This window comes from Lytechinus variegatus, chromosome 1 (assembly GCF_018143015.1).
Source record: "Lytechinus variegatus isolate NC3 chromosome 1, Lvar_3.0, whole genome shotgun sequence".
NCBI lineage: Eukaryota > Metazoa > Echinodermata > Echinoidea > Temnopleuroida > Toxopneustidae > Lytechinus > Lytechinus variegatus.
In genome coordinates this window covers 54,327,565-54,351,261 of record NC_054740.1, presented here as the reverse complement: position 1 = coordinate 54,351,261, position 23,697 = coordinate 54,327,565, and the positions used below count along the sequence as shown (strand labels likewise).

Genomic DNA, 23,697 nt, shown 5'->3' with positions numbered 1-23,697 from the left:
TCACCATTAGGATAATGAGTGATGTTATTCAGCATGTTGGTAGTATTGCACATTCTGAAAATCATTAGTAGAACAAATCAATATAAACTGCTTCTTCTTCTGTTCTGATAGACTCCATCATCAGGTTATCAACCTGACTGGTTTGTGAGTTCCGAACAACCCAACTACTCCTGTTTAAAGTGGTTTCTTACCTGAATTTCACCCAAGGCAGTAGGGGATGTGTTCCTTCTTGGTAGACCAGGACTTCCTGGGCTTGTGATGGTCACCGAGGGCCGCTTGACCCTACTAACAATCGGCATCGGCTCTTCTTCTTCCTTTGGCTTGTTGGATTCATACCCACTCGAACCTGAAAAAGGAGCAGATACATAGATAATGACTAAAATATCAAATTTCAAATTCAAATTTATGAATTGCTATATCCATGAGGCAAAACCGTTGGAGAAGGCAAAGCCCTGTTACAAACCATGGAAAGCCTATATTACCTCAGGCCAGTTATTTAAGTATCTAAATATGTGTTTCTTGACCTCGATGGGTCCGAAAAAAACCAAACTGCAATTACATACGCAGCGTGCCGATTCAAGCAAACTCGCATGCCATCGCATGCAGTCATTTCTATTTCTCTTTAATAGTTTCCTTATTTCAAAATACAATATGCCTTTGAAAACTATAAATATCAAATACAATCATCTAATTCCGAAAGGTCTACTACAGGCAGAGCTGCTCTTACGTAATATCGCAGCTGTTGTTTGTGGTCTAACCCTCGGGCTTGCGCCTCTGAGGAGAAGAACATTCTTTAGAAAATGACATTTAATTGATTATCTTAATTCAAAATACATGAAAATCTGCTTGCATATGACATCACAAATATAGAAATAAACTTCTAATAATTTTGTTATTCCTTGATTGATTTTCCTCAAGCCTTCACCAATATTTTTTAAATTTTTTTCTGCTATTTCTATAATAAACTTTCTTCCAGTCTGGTGTCTCACTCACTCTTGATAATATATTTCAGAGTGAATGCTTTAAAGATTATATTTTGATGATAATAGCATTTTCTTGGCTCACATTGTAACTCACTTTGACTGCTTCTCTTCATGATAGAGTCTGGTCTCGGAGACTGGAACTGGGCTATCTTATCCCTGGAAGAAGGAGGTATCTCACTTCTGTACGAAATTGACAAAAAAACAATCAAGTAACGGTAATTAACTAATGCAAAACTTCTACAGATTCCGCAGAAAGATGCAGCATGGCTCCGACTGTTAACGAGTCTTAGAACCAGCTATAAAAATGTTCAAATGTGCTTTAACGGGGGAAAAAACACTTTCTGGGTATGATTTGTCAGCTCAACAGCAAAAAATTGCCAGAATGTTTTCATTTCTTTTTTTGTCTGTATGACACCAGTATATTGCTATTCTTACTTCATAAGATGAGTGCATTGCAATCTTCTGTATGAACTAGAAAAACAGAGACAAAGTAGATCAGGCACCCGGCTTACAAAGACTTGTGTTGATTCAATCAATCGCAACTATGGAAAGCCAGCAAAGTCAACATATGAAATGCATGTTTGCTCAAATTTTTTTTCTAGATATGAACGTATATCCATCAATTTGTTGATTTCTTGACAGTTTGGTGTGTTCTCATCTGTTTGCAAAGGACATTTTGCGCATTTCCTGTATAAAAAATTATGACACTGATGGATTTCCATAGAGTTACGATTGATTGGATCAATCATAACTCTTTGTAAGACAGGGCTCAGGACAGTCTCAAAATAAAGGGGAGTGGAACAGACATATTGAACTTATTCTATGGTACTGCCTTACATTGTATGACAGTATGCATTGGACACTAGAAAGCTTAGGGGCTCCCTTTTTTCAACTTTTTCAGGCTTTAAGTTTGGGGTCTTTTTCAAATTAGGAGCAAACTTGCCCCCAAGATCTTGTGGAATACATTTTCCAGGGGCTGTTTCATAAAGATGTTCCATTCTTTCGTAAAGTCGTGCCTAACTTTACGAACAGCTTTGTGAAAACCCCATCCAAGTTGACAATCTTACCCCATTGGTCTTGCAACCACAAGCTCAACCTGAGGTTCACTCTTGGATTCAAAAATGATGTTATAAACTTCATTGAGATCTTTCCCTTGAAGATTATGACCATTCCATGAGAGAACTTCATCACCTGGAGATAAAAAAAAGAGTAATAAAGGGTGGAGATTTAATAGTTTTGTAAATACATATTATAATTTTAAATGAATTCAAGTCATATTGAAGCTTTTATTTTGTTTACCTCACTTGATGAAAAAAAAGTAAAATTGTTTTCAATGTCAATATCCAACTTTCAGGGTTTCTATATTTCCTGGAGCTTCTTATTAAAACGGTTCCATGACATTTGCTCCTGCCATGGCTGCTTCTTCTGAAAATCCACACACTGCGCAAAACATCAATTCAATCTTCAAATCTTACCCTGGCTTGCACTTAATCATAATCCTTACATTATTTTGAACCAAAAAACAGTAACACAACCCTAATATCCTGCCCTTATATCATCAGAGAGATTAGCGGACGAGCAACAGTCGTAAGAGCAAATTTTAAGTTACAACATCCATGTTATGGCAAAAATTTATCTTTTCAACTACTTGTCTATATAAAGTAATAAATCTGTTATTCCAAATGATAGAAAATGAAATAAGATACATCCATGGGTAGAGATCTTTGAAAATGTTAAATACGATGCCCTGTATCTCGAATTATAAGTCCTATGGGAATAACAGATTTCAGTTGTCAGTATTAATACAAAACGTTTAATGTGAAATGATTTTAACAATTTCTATAGCTAGGTAATGTTTACAGTTCTAATAAGTAGCAAATCCCACCGCTGCCACCATATATATATGACATAGTTTTAAAAATTCTACTTCTGGTTTATCATATAATTAATGGATCTGCACCCAACTACAACACGTCTCTCATATGCCAGTATCAACATGTATGCACCCTTTGATCATCCTAATCAAGTCTTTTACATATTCCACTATCAAAAATATCCTGGGGCGATCGAGCCTTTGCTCATGCCGGACCAGCCCTGTGGAATTCACTACTACAGGAGCTGAAAACTCAACTCTGCAAGATCCTTTAAGGGTAACCTAAAATTGCATTTGTTCACCAGCAGGTAAAAGGTTTGAAAACAGACATTTTTCCTCTATTGTAATGAGCCTTTTCTTGTACTTATCTTTACTTCTTATTTTTGCCATTTTCTAAGTGCCTTGAGCATTTAACCACAATTGAAAGGTGATACATAAATCATATCATATAATGTTCTAATTTGTACTAAGTCTATGGCAACTCAAACAGACGAGAAGTACATGATTTCTGTACAGCGCATGAAAGTGCTTTATATTATGATGTACATACATATTGTAACAGATAATAGCAATACATAAGACATTAGTAGACCAATTAAATTCAAAATGAACAAAATAAATATCAAATTACCTGCCCGTAGATGACCCACAGTGTCCGCGATGCTACCTCGTTTAACCTTAGAGATAAACGCCCCCAGTCGCCCCGCCTCCTTCATCTTTCCACCAATCACCTTCAACCCTAGTATGGCGCTGGAGTCTTGATGTGTGCAAGCCTCTGATTGGTTCTTCCTCAAAACCATCTGACCAATCAGGACGTTGTTCTCCATGTCAGGTTGCCAATTTACAGGGTACTGTAAGTGATACAGGTACCTCAATGAGCACGTGTTTGACTTTAAATTTGATATATTTTACATATTATTCTGTACTGCATCATTACAGTGAAAATAATGACTAATACTGGCAATTACTGTTTGTTACATAGTTAAAAACATGAAATATGTATGTACACATGCATAAATAACTTTTATGTACTTGTTAAATTTGAAATAATATCTAAAAACATGTCAAAGGATCAAATAATATTCTACCAGTAGATGCTTCTGTTGGAGAGGGGATGTTTTTACTTCAGATTTTAAGACATTAGTACAATTCACCAAAAAAATATTGTGAGAAAAATGTCCTCCATTAGGAAACAATAACAAAAACTGCTCTCAATTCATGATTAATTATATACTGATCTGTACCATTCATTTACTGTATTTGTTAGTAAATTTGCTTATTAAAAATGTATATTTTCTTGAATATAATCATTGAAACATAAATATTTGTCCAATTGGCTAGATTAGCAGATCTGTGAAGTATAATCATCAAAACCAATCATATTTTATCTAGAACTAATAAATTTCTTATAGAATTAGTCACTAATCACAGCTTTATAATTCTTCCCTAATGCATAATTACATAAATGAATTTCCCATAAATTGACACTTTACATTGCTGAATATTAATTGTCTACATAGATGAAATATATCTATATTCAATTAATGAAATTAGAAAAAAAATCATTTTCTCTAATGAATGGCATTTAAGGATTGAGCAGCTGCTTGTGATTAGTGCTGAAATAGAAAAACTCTTGATATTATGATAATAAAAAACAGAAGTCTAGCTGATTAAAATACTATAAGAATATCAATTGAAACAATGAAATGTATGAAAGCACATGAATAGAACAATGACTAGCCACTACATTATGAAACAGATCTACATGCACTATGGACGAATAATTTCATTCCTTGATGACAGCAACACAAAACATGGTTGCAAAACCAAAAAAAGTCCAGAATTATTGAAAAACCAAATCACATAATATTCTAGAAAACAAACACCAAACAGAAAACTACAAATTTATGACTATTGTCCAATATATGCATTGCCACTTTATAACTCATGTGAGCTAATGAAATATTGCACAAGTGCATCATTTCCTTCACAATGGAATGGTACATTTTTTGCAAATAACAAAATTGAAAATGTGAATAAAAAAAACCAAAGTGTTACTTATCAAAAAAAAATAAAGAGGAATGGGGTATGTGTTAAACTGTCAAATATATCCTAAGCAAATGGGTATATGATATCGAAGTAAAATCTTACTCAGCATTATGATTAAGATAATCAACAAACTGAAGTCATTTTGAAACTGTACAGGCTATATTTGGAGTTCAGGTCAAGGGGGATATTGAATCAATTATCATAATTACTCATTCTTGTTTTGAAATATATTATTAGATATGTAGTTGATTAATATTTGAACTTACCTGCTTGTGTTTCTTCAATTTTGAGATTATTTCATTTTGGCATTTGAACAATTTTACAAGGAGGTTAAATATGAAGGGTTTTAGTGTATTCACTGAGGAAAAAACCACTTGTTAGAGAGATAAATATATAAATATGGATAAATGTTAAATTGCTTTACCAAGTAGTGTTCATCAAGTAACGATTGGCGTAGCAGATCGAGTCCGTTTGCTTTCATTGCCTACAAGCATTTTGCCAAAATGTGAAATTGAGAAAACCTTAATTAGAAAGGTATTTTTATTTTCAAAAACTCACATCGAATTTTCATTAAGCATATTCCAGGAAACGGGGGTGGGGGGCTTTTATAAAAAATACCCAGATACAGAATTGGGGTTTCATTGACTCTGCGGACACTGTAATCAATGGACCTTTGCTAATTATAAGGTGCTTTTAGGGGATAAGCCAAGCTTGAAAATTGAGTCAATAATGATGACTCAGAGACACTGATGATTTTTTTTTAAATCAAGGAAACAGTTCAATTTGGATGGCAGGGAATAAATTGATAAATTGAGAGTATCTTGTAAAATGAGTTTGGGTAAACAATGGATCATAATGGCCAAAGTTTGTCAAGTCATAAACATTCCAAATTCTAAGAATCATAATTGAATCTAACACTTAAGCCCTAAATAAAAATTTGACAATACATTTTATAGAAATCTGAAGAAAAGGATATAAATGAGGGAACATACGAGGAGGGAAAAGAAAGCAAGCGAGACAGGCAAAAAACAAAACAAAAAATAAAGCTGGAAGTTAAAGTGGGTTTTAAAAATACTTAATCTTTGCATACTTTGTTTGTTTATAGGCTAAAGAATATACCTAGAAGAATTAGAAAATGAAATAATCTTCATTTAAAGATCATTATAAAAGAACCACACCTTAAATAAGAGTTTATGAGATCATTCAAAGTGGTGTGAGGTAACGGGAGAGGGGGGGGGGGGCAGGATGACAAGAAATTGATTGGAAAATTAAAGGAGCATAAAGGATGATTCAATCTATGAAAGGAAAGACTTTATTCAAAGGACATGTCCCATTATCATCCGCAAAAGGGCACAGGGGGATTTTCAGATCTAATTCTTTATGTATGAATCCATAATTATTCATAGACAGAAAAATGGAAGATCAAAATCCTAGCCAAGATTAAGTTAATGGAGCCTATACAGAATCCGATTCTGACACTGTACTTACCATTTCTCATAAAGGTAAAAACCTAATTTCCTACAATTATTATGTACATTCTAATAATTTCATGTGAGTTTTAAAGAAATGCAATTTTTGCCAAAATCCATTTTACTGTCTACTGCTGTTATTTTCTTTATTATTATTTTTTTATTGTAACCAGTAGGTGATGCTGTAAGATGTATATTCTAGTTATTTATACCATGCATGTATTTGACTCATAGGGTCAAAAGGTGAAAGGGATGAAAAGAAGTGGAAAGACAGAAACACACATAAACAGACAGCTTTCAAAGGTCAAACAACTCCCTTATATGAGTTTCTATTTGTCCCCAGGTGGTGACCTTTCAATGTTACAGTCACAGCAGTGTGTAACCTACATCACAAGTGTGTTACACGTAATATGTACCCTACATAAGTGTATCACACATAATGTATAACTTATGTAACTGAGTAACCCTAAGTTATCACACAATATAAAGTGTATACTTACATTAGTGTGTCAACCACACACTGTGTAACATACATTATAGAGTGTGTCACACACATAATGCAAAGCCACATATTATTTGAGTGACATTGGACAAAAAAGGAGAATGTTTTATGGCACTCACTGATGTTTTCCATTTGATTCGATCAGTGAGACATGTGACTCAATTAAGTGTGTCATTTTACTCACATTTATCATAAAGGGGGGTTGTCTGGGGACAAGTAAAATGGGTGATTTGACCTTTTAAAGTTTTCTGTGTAAGATGAAAAATATGGAAAGTGTGAAAATAGAGTTTGCTCTTGTCAACTTCACAGAATGAGGAAGGTGAGAATAAGTCCAGGGGCAAATTACACGAAACAAATACCAAGTGATTTTCACTGGAAATTACACTCAGCCAATCGGAAGCGAGAATTTCAGTAGCTTGTAACAACTGCCAGTGAAAATATCTATTTGCTTCTTGATACACTCCCAAGATGGGTTAATACACACTCAGAACTTAAAACAACAAACACATAAAATTCAAACCACAAAAATAGCTCATACATCAAATTAAAAAAAAATAACAAAACGGAAATGGAATGCAGAAATGGACAAAAATGGGAATGAAAGGACTGAAATCACTGGATTTGTTAAAAAATTTTGAAAATCAAGTTTGAAATCATCAGCTTGATGACGGCCACAGCAAGATCTGACCTAGTGTCAAAGGTCAGAAGTCAATAATGTCATGCTTCAATGAACATAAGATAAGGCAGCCATACATAAAAAAGCTGATTATATTTATTCTTTTTTTTACATTTTATAACAAAAAAGCTTGACTTATTTTTTATGAGGCACATGCATGCAAGATTTCCTATAATCAAATAATAGAGTATATATCTCAATTGTCGTGAGAGCTTTTTTATTGGAAGAAATTGATTTTTATCTGAAATGAATATTTTTAAAGAAGAATAATATTCCTTCATGCATTGCTAATGCATAAAGGATGAAGATCTTGTGGTAAACTCGTCATAACTATGATATACTTATGATAGATATTTATATACAATAGGTTAACATTAGAAAACTAATTAATGTGTACTAAAGCAAGAAGTGTTTTGAGATAACTAAGAAAGGTGACATCAGCAATAGGTGTAGCATTGATCAGTGCATATCAAAAATGCAAGGATTTTTATTTCATAATTATTTAAAGGTGCATTCATCTCTTCTTACTTCAATCAGGAAAGACAGTTTGTGTTTAAAAGTGTACCCTCTTGCAATTTAAAATACGCACAAGTGTGGCTAAATATATCTTTAACTATTAATGTTTGAGAGAGATATCTATATGTCAAGTTTGCTTGATTAAGTAAAAGCTGTCTTTAGATAAAAACCAGGGAATATAATTTTGCTTTCCAAATGCGATAAGCATTCTTGGTCTTAGAAGAAAAGTTATGTATATCTACGTAAAAATCCACTGCGCAAAATGCTTCATGTGTTGCAGTCTTTGAAAATGTAGAGCAATTTTGCAAGATGATAACAGGAAACTTATTCCCCGAAAAAATGTAGTAATGTAAGAGTGTAGTAATATAGCTATACGTTTCATGCAAATGATTACCGTGCTGGCAACATGTATGACATAAGCATAACATGGCAGTGAAAAGGTGGTGCAATACAAACAATTGAGCGTGCTTGCATGCATGATTCATATATATATACAGTATATAATGAAGCAACGACCTTTTGACATGACTCATGTAAGTTTTGTTTCATGAACTGACATCTGACCTTTGCCCCTAGGTTATGCTCCTCGTTGAGCGTGGTGCTGCTACACGTGTCGATCCCCGAATCTTTGATCTGTCTGTCGTCCTCCTCCAGCGAGTGCCCCGCCTCGCCACGCCCAAAGTGCACAATTTTCTTGGGGGACGACACCAGGTTTATCTCCGACTCCGAGTGGTGTCGGATGTGATGGGAGGAGGAGGAGGGCGCGGTCGCCCCCGTCGGGGATGACTTGACCCCGTGACCCGACGCAAGCCCTGGATGGTTATTGGATCCTGCTGTAGCGGGACTGGATGTGATGTCTAACTCCCCTGACCCTAAGGTCACGGGAATCAGGTCACAATCAATTTGAATTTCATGATATTTGGGGTAAATTATTTTTTCAGACAAGGGAAGTGCGATTCCAAGTGTTTTTTTTTTAAGTTAGAGAAAGGAAAGGGAGTAGTTTTTGTGTTTTTTTATTTCAAGTCAGCAGTTTCGTGAACAGGAGGGATTTGGATGAGATTTTTGTAAAGGAATTAAAAAAAGAAAGAGACAAACACACAGAAAATGGATTACATCACAAAAAAACAATTCAGTAAGCATGATCTACTTTGGAAATGAGGTAGAAATTAAAAGTTTAGCAGAGAAGAGAGTGAGCACTGGGGGTTAAAAATCACGCCTGACATCTAGCCTCTAGGTTCAGCTCACCAGTGTTAGGGCCGAGTCCGCCGCGGTCTGACCGTGGTTGTTGTGACGAGGATGATGATGATTGTGGTTGCTATGGTGATTGTGAAGATGATGGTGATATCGATGGTGTCGAGGAGCAGAATCAGGACCAAGCCTCTCATCCCAGTAGTCTAGCTCACCTGGTTTAAGGGGGGGGGGGGTCAAAGGTTATATCCAGCAGCAACCAAAGGTCATGGGGAGAATTGAATGTTATGTTAACAATGACCGTTATTATCTGTAAACCACATCCTACCCTGGAAGCAGTACTCAACATTTCGTATTGCACTGACATGGCAAGCTATAAAATGAATTTCTACAAATGAGCAAACTATGGCCCATGAGCAAAATATCGGCTACAATCTTTTGAATTAATTTACATCATAGGTTAAGATATGTAATTTGAAAACAAGGAATACACTAAACAAATTCATATACAATTCGTATTTGATGCAAATATTTGTAAATGCTAATATTTGTTGACATCTCTGGCAATTATTTTTCATCACTGACAAATTAGTACTGTATTTGATAAAATTCTATATTCTGTCATTTAGGTTTTATACATGTGCATGACATGCTTTTCAATAACATTGTAAATGTTAGAGATGTTGCAATGACAAGCATTAATTTAACATCCTTACGCAGCATATCATTTGATTAGTCCATCCTAGTGAGTGCTAACACTGAAAAGAATAGTTTCCCACAATTTGTGTCTTACAGCATGTTCAGACTGTGGAGCACTTAAATTTGAGCATTCCAACAGTGTGAAGCAAATTTCTAAATAGTCTACCATGTGAACATACTTTTAGCACTCATATTGTTGAGGTATCCCTGTTCACACTGTTGAATTTGATTGCTCTAACAGAGTGATTCACATTTTTAAATATTCCACCATGTGAACATACTTTTAACACTCATACTCTTGAGGTATCTATGTTCACACTGTTGAAATTGCTCACTTTAACAGTGTAAATCACATCTTCACACATTTCACAGTGTGCAAACACACTGTGTGACACTGTTCTATCCAGTCCAACTGAGCAGAAAGATATGTACTAATCAAAACCCATTGTGTACTTTATATACTTTATGCTGCCATGTCAGTCAAACCTCTCTTGCTCCCAGGGTATAAGGATGCCCATATGCTCCACTCACTGCATTTTGTAGGAAGAGCATCTGGGCTGGACTCTACTCATGATAAATATAGGTTTTATTAGAATTTTATATATGAGATGCTTCCAATAAAACTGGATGAATAATCAGACCACATGTGTAACAAAGATATATGATATGAAAGTCATAACATTGAAATATTCCACAATGAAATTAGATGAAATGGAATATACATATATTAACAAAAAGGCTCAATCAATATATATCCATACAAATAGCATACAAAGAAATATATTTTTGTATTTCTTACTTATGTTAGGAGAAGAAAGAGTAGAAGAAGTATCAATAGTACATTTTCAGAAAGTATTAGAAGAATTTATGAAGGATGTATAAATCGATACATATTCACCAATAATTTGGGTAATTTATGCATATTTTCAGAAATTGAATGATTTTTATGCGTCATTTTCACAGTTATTGTATCTAGAAAGTTAATATGAATCATCATCATCAATTTTACAAATATCATGAAAGAGTACAACTTTTCCTCAGACATGCACAGCATACAATGCATTATCATTGAGTACACACAGAGATAACTGTATAGCATACTACGCTTTTTCATGTGGTTAAAGGTAAAAAGGCAAATGGTAAAACATATCACATGATTATTTATGTCATGCCTTGGATAAACAAATCCATGAATAAAAAATCTGTAGAAAATTATGTTAAAGATTTGCAATGATTACTATATGCATCAAGTAAACTGAGGAAGGAAGAGATTGTAACAAACTGGTTGTAGTTTTTCAAAAGTAGTAATGTTCAAATTCAAGTTGTGAGTAGTGGAGAACACTTGTCTTTTACGATGGAGAATAATACATGTATTTCACTTCACAGAATGTGACAAAAATAATGAAGAAAGAAGTGCTTCGTTCAATTTAACCAGGCAAGTCCACAGTTTTAGGGTAAATCAATTCCTGTTATGTTGAAATAGATGTGGGTAGGTAGATAAAATAATTTTGTATACATAACCACCCTCATGAAGCACCCCCCCACACACACATGCACACATACTCTCTCTCTCTTTCTTTCTCATTCTCCTCTCCCTCCATCCCCCTCTTTTTGGTCATGTCATACTCATTTGTGACTTTTTAGTTTTTGGCTCAAAGTTTCAACTTAACAAATTCAACATTGATTCCATTTCTATCTCAGACAATGACATCCCCTTGTAAAATCAAGTCGTAATCTTGGAGTTATTCTTATTCTCACATGTCCATTTTCAACTAGATTATAAGCATTTGCAGATCAGTTCATTATCAATTGCACAATATTGGCTTCATAAGAAAATATCTCACTTGCTCAGCAACAGAGAAACTGGTACATTCACTCATTTCTTTAAGATTTGATTTTGGTAATACCCTCCTTAACAACTTACCAGATTCTCAAATTGCGAAGGTTGCAAAATGCAGCTGGTGCATGCGCATTAGACTGTTGAACATGGTCTCATATTTAACAGCAAGTTTTGCACAGGAGCCTATGGGATATTCTTCAGAATTTGGTCCTTTTTAGAGATACGCTCTCATGTTGGACAGGCAATCAATGAAGACCAAAATACAAAGTTTTGCTGCATCGCTAAAAACACTCCATATAGACATTAATACAAGAAATCTGCATTGTCCATGGTTTTGTAACTACCTTGTGAATTTTGGCCATTATTGACCCCCTTCTAAATGCAAGAAAGAATTAACTAACATAATTGCCGAATTAATGCTATGCTGTTTCTCTACGACTGATGACTTGATAGTGCGCGTAGACTCTGCCCTACTGCTTGCACACACCCTTGACCAAATATGAATTCATATAGATGAAGAATTCTCAAACACACATGGACTACATGCAGGGTTTCACATGGTGGCATTTAATTGTTCTCTTGCCGTCATGCCTGCACGCCCATCTTGAGTGTATTGGTACAGGCAGCCCTTCACAAAACATCTCTCCCATAACTTTTATAGGCAAAATTTGCTTTCAGCCGATCAGCTGTGAGGATTTCAGTAGCTTTTAACAACTGCCAGTGAAAAAAATTGAGACATCTTCAGTAGATGTGAAAGAACCTACTTTATACAATGAACGAATAGTCCTTGATTTTGATTGAAAATTTGTTATAAGCTACTGAAATCCTTGCATCTGATTGGCTCAGAGGAAATAAGCAACAAGATGCTTAACGATAACACTTGTCAGATGCATGCTCTACAAATGAAAGAAAAATAAAAAACAGTGGCTTTGCATTTGAAAAAAAATTGAAATAGACTACTGGTTAGTTTTTTTTTCCTCACTCATGTGTAATATTCATTTATTCTTAGACCATATTCCCCTTATCTTGCAAGTCAATGCCAATCACATCAACATGAACCACTCTAGAATTATCAAATGGATCTACACTATTTCCAATGAATGGAAATTACCATCCTGAATTCTGTTCAGCAAGGACAAAACTGGAGTTTCAGTAGCATTATAAAGTATAATTTTTCACTGCTGCATGAAATGAAAATGTGCATTCTCCCTTAAACTGATAAGAAAATTCAAATGCAGACATGCATTTTTTTTTTTGTAAGTGAATTTCTTGTTTGCAGAAACCAATTTCAACAGACGGTTCATTAATAGTAAATTATGAGTGTTTCCCTTTTTAAGGTGGAAGCGAGAATCATTAATCATTCATTACTGACCGGGAAGTTGCTTGGTATGGATTGAGACTACGGCATGGCTTCTGCGCGACATCAATTCCCATTTAATGAGGTTTGAAAATAGTGACTGCAAAGATCCCGAGGGATGGACGAAATGAGACCGCAGATCCGGTCAGCAAGATCCCCCTCCTTAAATTTCCTTTCTCGTGTTTGTTTCCTTCATTCTGTCATCCCATCTAACTGACGTAAAAGGTGAAAAGTTCATGACCGGAATTGCTTTTAAAATCCTCTACAAATTCATTTTCTAATTTTTTTTTTATGCCTTCTCATGTTCACCATCCAGTCTGTTAATCACCATTACGGTGTTGGCAAATTGACTGATTTCCATGTCCTAATCGAAACTTTGTTTTTTGATAACCATAAATTAACAATGATGAAAGTAGTATGGTGTGTTGACCATGGATTCAAAATTCTACCATTCTACCAGTCTATGATTCTACCATTTCATGAATAATATTACTATTTCTACTTTTTAAATGCCTGCATTTATTTGACCTCAGTAACTTCAATATTGATGTGTAATTCTTGAAAATAAATGAAAATTTCAATACCATTTTAAAAGGATAACAAATATTTTTGACTGACTTTCAAGCTGATTATTATTGTTTATTAGGGTGCAATAGAACTAAATTTACCTTTTGAAAAACCTAGAATAAAATATTCACAAAAACATATAGTATTATCAGAATTTAAGTAGACATTCAGAACAGCATTATGCACCATGTATAAAAAAAACATACTATTTAAAAAAGATGACTTCATCATGTGAAATATTCAGAAAATTATAAATTGTCACTACCCAATATAAAACACTGAATGAAAGCTATCTCAGTATTTATTTTGAGTTTCCTGAAAATTATTTTTCATATATCTCATAATAATTTGAAAATTCAATAATGATAAGAAAAACTGATGTGTATCTGATTTGTTATCATGACATCTAATCTACTAATCCATAACATTTAAGAATGTTAATGATCTTAATCGGGCCAACATAATTGGATGCAAATTTTGATACTTCACATAGCTTACAAACAGCTCTCTTTTAAACGCCTCAAGGTCAAGAGTAAAAGAACAACCTCCTTGAGTCACAATCTTATGACTAGATTTCCCAACATTTAGCTTTTTTCCCTGATATTCATCATTAAATACTCTTTCAGGTGCCCATATATCCCGAGGACGTTTCCGTCCCACCCTCCTGTCAACGCTCTCCCCATCTCAACACACGAGGGCCTCCTAACTAATCAGTCGGACGCTGCCTGCATTACCTCGCCCCGTGCTAATTTTAGACTCTCGCAATAAATTGGGTCTTGATGAAATGAAGAAGCATGGACAGGGTATGGGAGGAAGAGAGAGAAAGAGAGAGAGAGACAATCTCGTTGGTATATGCCCGGGCTTTGTATTTACCTCCCCATTCCGGTAAACATGCGAGGTCGGAGCAATTTTCTACATCTGAATAAATCTAATTTGGAGTGATGCCTAGTCTCTCAAATATTGTAAAAACATGTCACCGAGCTGCCCCCTTGATACGGCATGCTTACATGCACATAGTATACATACGACATCTGACATGATTTGTTTAGAAGGCCATTAATGCCTGGCAGTCGGTACTATCGATGTGCTAGGTACACTTTTTATGCAGCTTAAATCATACATTTTGGTACAAGTAAATGTTGCCTCTCTCTCACAAAAACATTTTCTCTATGATTTCATGCTTTGGATGAATTATATAAATGTTTTTCTATTCATTTCATATCCCTTCTATCATTAATTATTTTGCCATTTCAATGCTGTCAAGTCACATCTGTATACTGTATTTCCAATTATCATTTTGTAATTTGTGACATAAAAGACAAGTGTTTTCCACTTTAAATAGTCAGTAAGAAATTAGTATTTTTCTTTAGAAGTACAATATTGTTTTATATTCATGAAGCAATTAAGTAAAAACCATGCAAACCTTTAAATATTTCTATGTAACAATGAAATAAGTTGTGATTATTGTTATTTCAATGTAAATGCAAACACGAAACATTGTGAATCAAAACTTGAAGATAAGTTATTAATGCAGTGAACAAGGACAATCAAGTTATTGTAGCATTTGAAAAACAGGAAAAGAATACCACCTACTGACAAAAGGGAGCTACTCTAATTTTAATTCAAAATCCACTTTTTCTAGAGTTGGTATATTTCATGTGTGCTCTTAATGATGGCCAAGTCATCGCAGACACATAGCCTGCCATTTCTGAAATGTACATATAGATGTTTAAAAAGCATGTGACTCTATAAATCTTAAGCATTAAACAATGACATATTTTCCTCATTTACTCAGAAACTCATCGCAGAGAGTTGCTTCCTTTTGTCAGTGGACGGATGAATACCTCACACACAAGCAACATTTTTATTATAAATCAGATGGGTGTTTCACAAAGAGTTACGCTTCACTTTTAAGAGAAATGCCAGTAGTTGCAGTAAACACTAATTTCAAGAGAAAGTCTATAAAACCATGCAGCCTTAATTGTCAGTATATCATCGAGGATCTAGATCTGGTACAGTTACATAAACTGAACTTTGTGAAATCTTGAAATCTACGCTGAAAAATGTTCACACTGAAGATCACCAACACAGATAGGCACACGTGGGACAGTGTATTATTATTGCTGGAATAAAGACCCGACGGAAGTGACCGAATCCGCGCTTATTTTGCTTATTTATCAGCAATTACACAATTTCTTCCAGAATCCTTTGGCACATATATTTTTTATTCATGCAAATAGACACTTGGGTGGTCATTATATAAGATTCTGTAAAAAGTCATTTTGAGATCGTTACCAGAACTGGAATTTATCTTTAAATGCATCAGTGAGGATCACAGGACTAGTTTCAAAGGGACTTAAAGGTAAATGAGACTAAAAATCATGCTTAAGCACTAATCAGCATATAAAGTATTCATTGTAATACATATGATGACTGAGCACACAGTAGCATGCATACTCTGAATGCTAACTGGCAAATGCAGATATGTGTTTAGTGCATGCAACTTAAACTTGTAAGTCCTATTCCTGCTTTGTGAAACTGCACCACCAAGAAATTGTTTCCTGAACCTAATTGTGAGGGAATGGGGGAATCACAAAGCTTTTAATAATCAATGCAATCAAATCTAGAGAACAGTTCTCATGCCCTTACTTTTGTCAAGTTTATAAGTTACTATTATTAGTGAATTTTGTACAAGCTAATCATTGACAAAGTTTAGCCTTTTCATTCACATGTTCAGTTTCTTAATGGATTCATTTGGACGCAAAAAAGATCATACAAGAAAATGTGGTAAAATGGAGTTCTGATAGTCTTCGGTTAAAATGGTGCCATATTTAGGTTTTAAAAAGCCGTAAGTGTTGGTGCACTTTTATTCCCAGCATAACTCTTTGTGAAACACCGCTGCAGAAGTTAAGAAACTAATTTGCTCAAACTCTTTGCCTGATATGTACTCACCTCTTTCACTGATGCTACCGCTTTCTATTTCCCCCTCATCGCAGCTGGTATAGTCTGGCGTTGATCTTATTTCCTCCTCGGAACTGCTCAATGAGTAATCACGTCTCTTCCTCATCCCTTTCCCTTTGTGCGGTTTAGGAGGTGGCGGGCGCACACACTCACTTTGGTCTGAACTTAAAGAGTCATTGCGTATCATGGAGTCCGTCTTGCGCGAATCTTTTGCACTCACTTTCCCCGCCGCCGAACTGGGGTCTAGATGTTGCTTTGGCGTCACGTCAGTCCGCACTCCGTATAAATCCCGCGTTCGCGCGTCAGGGATGTCTTCCGCCGCGTTTGTGTGTCTATGCCCATGGTTTCCTCGCTTCCCGGCAGAATTACCATAGTTCGAGGATCGATGCATTCCATATTGCACAGGTGGTGGCCCAAAGTCACTTGGGATACGCTCTTTCTCGCGAACATTCGATGGCACTGTATGAGTTATGTGGTCTCTCCTATCACGATCACGAGGTCTCCTCTCTATATGAGGCTCGATCTCACTAGGACCCGAAGGAGGTTCCATTCCTTCTATTCTATTGATTGAATCTCGTTTACCTACAACACTAGAAGAGTCAGAGTAAACATCCTGCAGAAACTCCTGCTGAGGATCATCATACATCCGTCTTTGACGGTCCAGGGATCGTCCACTTGCGGTCCTGGACACAGGCTCCTTGTGATAATGTCTAACCCTCTCTTGATCATCCGAGTAGAATCGTTCTTCCGGAGGAAAGCCCCTCCCTGGCCCATCACCTTCATGGTATCTGGGAGGGTACCGATCATTCTCAGGGTAACGTTCCCGACGATCTCTGTATTGATCTGGTTCGGGGTACTTGCGACCATCCGGCTCGTGTTCGGGCCCTGGAAGCTTTCCCCTTCCTGCATAGTTGGCACGATCCCCAGCCTGTCTGGGTCCATATCTATCACCACTTATTGACCGATCACGGTCGCCTGGTCGGTCCCTGCGAGGGTACCTATCCCTATCCCTATCCCGATGCCTATCCTGATCTCTATGATGCAAGTCCCCGCTAGAGCCATGGAGAGGTTCACGCCTTGACCCTCTATTCCCTGGTATATCCCGATCATGTACATGTCTCAAGCTGTCTCTACCATGTGGTCTATGCACTGGTCTAGGGGTGCCTGGTACAGAGTCATCATCCTTTGAAAGCTGGCGTGTTAAAGGCGCATGTTGGCTACCCCCTCTTGACAGACCCTTGGACTGGCCTCCACCTAGAGGTGTCCCGTCTTTACCCGGTTGTCCACGTATGGAAGGCGCTTTGCTATCACTCAGTCTTTCTCTATCCCTAAGGTTCAGGCTCGATGATGTCGATGATGCTGGTGATACTGTCTTGGTAGTCGTTGTCACCGTTGTCGTCGATGAAGGGCTCGTTGTTGTCGTCATTGTTCCGGCTCTTGCCGCAGTCGTCGAAGTTGTGTTTGGAGGTCCTCCTGCCCCAGGAGTGCTTGGTGCTGATGATAGGGCTGCAGACAGAGACTCTGTTGACATGGCCAATCGCTTGAGTTTGTCTCCTGGAGTAGAAGGGGGTGTCTTTGTCCCACCATGATACCATTGTCCTGTCTTTGTCAGGTATTCCTGCTTCTTTCGACAAAGTTTGCACACCCATAACACCTGGATGTAGAGATGAAAAGGAACAAGTTCAGATAAACATTGACTCACATTCAAAACCAAGAATGGCTAAAGTACACATTGTACATGGCTATTGCAACAATAGTTGAAGATATTTACCATATCATATATGGATGACAATATAATATACTGGCTCTATCTGCCTTGTCATTGTGGTTCTAAGTCATTTTCATTAAAAAAAATTATTTAGCAAAATTAAGAAATATTTTTATTCAAAACCCAGAATAAACCAATACTTCAGGAAATAGAATAAGCGCGTATGGTTTTTAGTCATGAAAAACAAATATGTAGTTGATCAATATACCAAGAATAAAATAAAAGACCTTGAAGAAAGGAAAAATACTTATGGATAAGTATATCAACTGGCAAAGAGAACAATCCCATAGTTTAAATGAGGGATTTTTTAATGTAAAATTAAGCTGCAAGTGCAATGAAACAATGTCACTATAATGCACTTTGGCTGTAACCTTGTTATATTTATAGATCTTTATGCTTTGAAATGCTGGAAGTTTTCATCCCAAAGATTCTGTTTATCGGACAGTGCAGTCTGTGCTTCAAGGTCAATCGAAATCGTGTCTGGCAACACGTCAGATGAGAAAGGCTCTACAGAGAAGCATTATATGAAGAGTATTGTCAGTGCTAATTTTGCTCTCAGCTAATTAGATGCATGGATTTTCAGAAGCTTATAACATTTGTCTTTACAAATCACCAACAAAACTCTTCATGAAACATACATTCCCATTTACCAACATACAAAAATACAATAAAAAAATCCAAGTTTGAGCGCAATAAGAAAGCCAAGACAAAAGATCCAGTTTAGAAGCCTGTACATCCATGTAATTTCCATACCAAAATATTGATCTACATAACCAGCATAAAATATAGAATATACCCCAAATACCATAGCATTAAGGGGAAATCCTCCATGACGAAAAGTTCATTGTAAAAAATAGCAACAAATATAATAATAAGATATTGGTGAAAATAATAGGAAAATCTATCAAACACTAAAAAAGTTAATATAAATTTCTTCCTTTTTTGCTACCATATATAACAGAGTAAAGAAAATCAATGAAATGTTAGTTTCTCAAAAAATTGAAAACAGTTTCAATTGTACCTTCAGTATATCAATGGACTAATCAATTGACTCACTCCTGATAGAGACAAATTTTCAGTCATCAATAATCATTAGAAATATTACAATTTTATATATTTTGCAGCATGGATTGTCACAAATTGAAACCTTAAAATTCTAATAACTTTCTGAATATTTGATGGATTTTACTCCAACCTTCACCAATATTTTTTTTTCTGGTGTTTTTACAATATTTTTGTCAGGGTGACCTTCCTCTTTAAGTAAAAGGGGGTGATTTGAACTGAACAAGGGGTACTTTGGTTGGAGGAATGAATTGATGGATAAGATCTGAGAAGGGACATGCTTATATTTCCATTCCATACAAACCAAAGACAAATTTCTTCTACTTGTTTCCTTTAGCAAATTAAATCCAAAAACACCATATAGCACACTCATTCATTTTATTGCAATTTAGACATATTTCTGCATTCAATTACAAACCTCTAAGCGCCATTTACTTTGGAAAAACGGTGAAAATTTTAGTTTGTAGGAGTGTATTCAGAAACAAAGAGCGAATTCAAAAGTGTAGATTTTCACTCATATTGACCCTGTATTGACTCTTTTTTTTACAATTCAGTTCTTAACAATTGAACATTCTTAATAACTTCATTCCATAGTAAATATAATCCCCAAAACATACATGATTTTCATATACAAATGCTCCCTATTTAAAATGTATCAGCAAAGCAAATCATATACAAACAAGGGGTTTTTAAGGTACAGGCCGCAATCAATAACTTGATACTATAAACATACGTGCACACAGGGTATAATGAAAATTCTCATTCTCAATGGAAGAACCTATACAAGAAAAACAAATAAATGAACACATTCATTAATTGCATGTACATGTACATTCCAAAGACAATATGAATTATCGATTGTAGTTATTGAATACGTCATCATCATAAAAAAAACATGCTCTGGCTGAAGTGAAAAAGTAGCAAATAAAAAATGCATCATTGTTCATTGGGCTTATATTTAAAAGAGAATGGGATCAACTTATTCATCTCAGTAATTACGTCAGAGATATTCATGATTATTTTCCTTCATATTCACTCAGATAAGATAACTTCACTTATTTTGGAATTCAATTCATAAATTTGGCAAAGTTTTCTACCTCATCACCATGTCACGTCTCAGGGAGACTGAAGCCAATTAATTCAAAAATCTTATTAGTAATAGTATGTAAAAGTTTTAGTACACAGTTATCCTGAGTTGCGCACAATGTCAAAATAACTCTCTACATGTACATGTATTTTACATTACGCTAGTTGCACATTGTTAGGCAACAACGATGTGACGTCAAATTGCTTCACATTGAGAAATTTGGTTCAAATTTGACTTACGAAACCAAAATGCTATGTATTCCGTCATCGAATGCATTTTCCTTTAGCCAATACATTCATCCTATAATCAACCTATAAGTTGATTAAAATGAACCAATCAATTGTTGGTTAAAAAATATTGCATGCATAATGACATGGATTTTTTTACCAACAGATGGCTGGTTCATATTTTATTCAATGTTTTGGTTGATAAAACAAACTCTGAGAGTGCACAGGCTAGACACTCCTATCATACAAGATATTGAAACATTAGTATTTCTGTAGTATTTCTCATTATATTGGAATAACCTTGTGTAATAATGATTATCCTTGCAACTCTTGAGTGCATAACAAAATATGTTGTGTTGTAAACAAGTTTTTCCCCCTTTTTTATTTCACCTCAGCTCATTATCTCATTTCTTAGGCAAATTCAACATGATGTCTACTGAAAAAAATAATTGCAGAAAATTCAAGGAGACATTCTCAAGATTCACAACAATATTTGCTGGATATCACAAAAAGATCACAGAAAACAAAATTGAAAATGGCTTTAGGCTCAAATTAAGCTATTTTAATTTTGATAATTATGCCACACTGACCTGTCATTCTAGCACAGTAATCCATGAACCTTCATCAATTAGGCTATCAACTATAGGAAAATGGAAAACCTTAAAATCTGCTGAAGCCAATTTGAAGAACACCATCTCAAGGTCTACACTATTACAGTTCCTGGATTTTTACCGAATGTGCAACATTTTTATCATACAATGACCAATAACATTTACATCATAATATCATGTCCCCGAATTCAATGGAAAGTATGGGTTCTTTGTTTAATATTTAGTTTTCTTGCATTCTCTGACATCTTGAATCCAACATAATTCCAGTTCATAATTGTACTTAAGTGTGAAATTATGACACAACCGTCACAAAAATACTGGTAACAAAGATTTCCTTTTTTTTCACAAATTGACGGCTGTCAGTTTTTGCAAATCCCCAAAGATGAGTAATGTGACGTTGTATATATCTTCATAAGCAAAGTTGCACAATGCTTCCATTGATTACTTAAGAAAAATATGAAGAAGTAATATTACTGTTGTTTAAGTTCATTTATTGACCATGTAATAATTTTTACCTCTGTATTTTTAAATTATTTGACTCAATAAAAAGCCTTATGGAGGGCTAAAAAACATTTTTTTTTGTCCCAGAACTTATTTCTACTGAATACAGTTAGGAAAGTTAGTAGGATAAAAATAAATATGGATGCGCCGAGCTGCCCATCCTCCTACATTTACTTTGCTAATGAGTAACTTTGGTAACGTATCGTCGGGGGTGGCGGTGAGCACTCAGTAATGGGAAAATGGAGTGAGACAGAGTGAAAGTGACAGAGATAGAGAAAGAGAGAGAGAGAGGGAATACAAGCATTGCTTTTATACCTTAGCTGCAAATGTCAATACATTGGTGTACAAATAATTCATGGATTCTCGGCAAGATTATCACCACTCCTTGCATATCAATCAATCGTTCTCTTCTATGGCTTCAGGATCGGAGGGGGAAAAAAAGAGTCTCTCGTTTTCATCATGCCTCAATGCACACGGGTGATAAAGTGTCTACTCATTTGCATAGATATGGGCTACGGCCGTGGCAACGCCAGCTCCGATAGTTAACTGGTTAATTTGACAATCAGCATTTACTGATGTTAATGTACCTATATATAAGTGCATATACAATACACAAATTGCATATTGTATCTCCCATGTTGATGTTTGTATCACGGAAACTAAGGTATAAAGTGGGTTCAAACTGCTTCAACTGGCTTTTATTGACCAGAGTTGACTTTCCATCTAAATGAACTTTTCTGTGATTCGAAATGTTAAAATAAAAATTTTCATGATTATTGTTTTTTGGGGGGAGGGGTGGGGCAAGTTCTTTGGAATTTCGATGCCATAACACTGTAAAAGTACAGAGTAAAAGTCATATCATTTGATGCTATGAAACCCTCTGGTGTTAAAGAATGCAGTTTGGTTATAACACCAAACAGTGTTTATGTAAACAGACAGGATACTAATTGACAGAATGGTGTTCATCTAACACAATAAACTTATCACTGGTGTAAAATGTAGATGCGGTCCTCTCAAAACTGACGTAATTCTAACAGCGCTGTATTTTTAAGTGTAGTGATGACTCTTGCACACAAAAAAACTATAATTTACACAGCTCCCAAATACTGGAATGGTATCCATCATAGCCTTAACCCCCCAAAAAAATTCGTAGACACATCAAAACATAATCTAAATCTTTCATTGATTCATGAATGACTTCAATACTATTTGGCACGATACTTTAATTGTAGATCCTTTTTCTATTTTCCATTCTAAGATGACCACCATACTCATTTTTCTTTGGTTTCTCCCTTTCTTTAAATTTGTGATTTTATTGTTTTTGTCTTGTTCTGTTATTTTTTTTCTCTCTCTCCGTTATCAAAAGACCTCTAATGTTCTTTATTATATATGATCATATTCACCCTACCCTAATTTTAATTGCCTATGGTTAAAATCACAATTTATTTCCAGAGGGGCTTACCAATACAAGCTTTATTTTTAGGAAGTCCCCCATTTTCGTATATTAATCATGAACTGTAATTATTTGATTATTCATTTATCGAAATGTGTTTTGAGACTACGACTTATTCATCTACCTATCACTTTTCTCTAATACCATTTGTACCTGAAATATCTATTATGACGTTTATTCTGCTTTGTATAATTATGTATGTATATGTTTTGTGGTTATGTTTATTATCTGAAAATGGAAATAAAATAAACTGAAATCAAATTGAATTGAAATAAAATTGAATAACACTGAGTCTACTGTGTATTACT

At 35.2% G+C, this 23,697-nt stretch overlaps 1 protein-coding gene across 7 annotated transcripts in view; it reads right to left on the bottom strand.

Annotated features, from left to right (window-relative positions):
* The window catches only part of LOC121417021 (regulating synaptic membrane exocytosis protein 2-like), a 51,925-nt gene that overhangs the window by 14,105 nt on the left and 14,123 nt on the right, over positions 1-23,697 (bottom strand). For 2 of the 7 annotated variants that reach the window (XM_041610605.1, XM_041610611.1), the window contains 6 exons: positions 16,672-18,334; positions 8,633-8,940; positions 3,488-3,707; positions 2,051-2,174; positions 1,066-1,163; positions 192-346 (listed from right to left, as the gene is read on the bottom strand). In XM_041610605.1, coding sequence (XP_041466539.1) covers positions 192-346; positions 1,066-1,163; positions 2,051-2,174; positions 3,488-3,707; positions 8,633-8,940; positions 16,672-18,211 — 2,445 coding nt within the window. In that variant the 5' untranslated portion in view covers positions 18,212-18,334. Of the gene's footprint in view, positions 1-191; positions 347-1,065; positions 1,164-2,050; positions 2,175-3,487; positions 3,708-5,329; positions 5,390-8,632; positions 8,941-9,313; positions 9,472-16,671; positions 18,335-23,697 lie in introns of those variants that run through there. The other 5 variants (XM_041610575.1, XM_041610580.1, XM_041610587.1 and 2 more) reach the window with 5 other exon arrangements.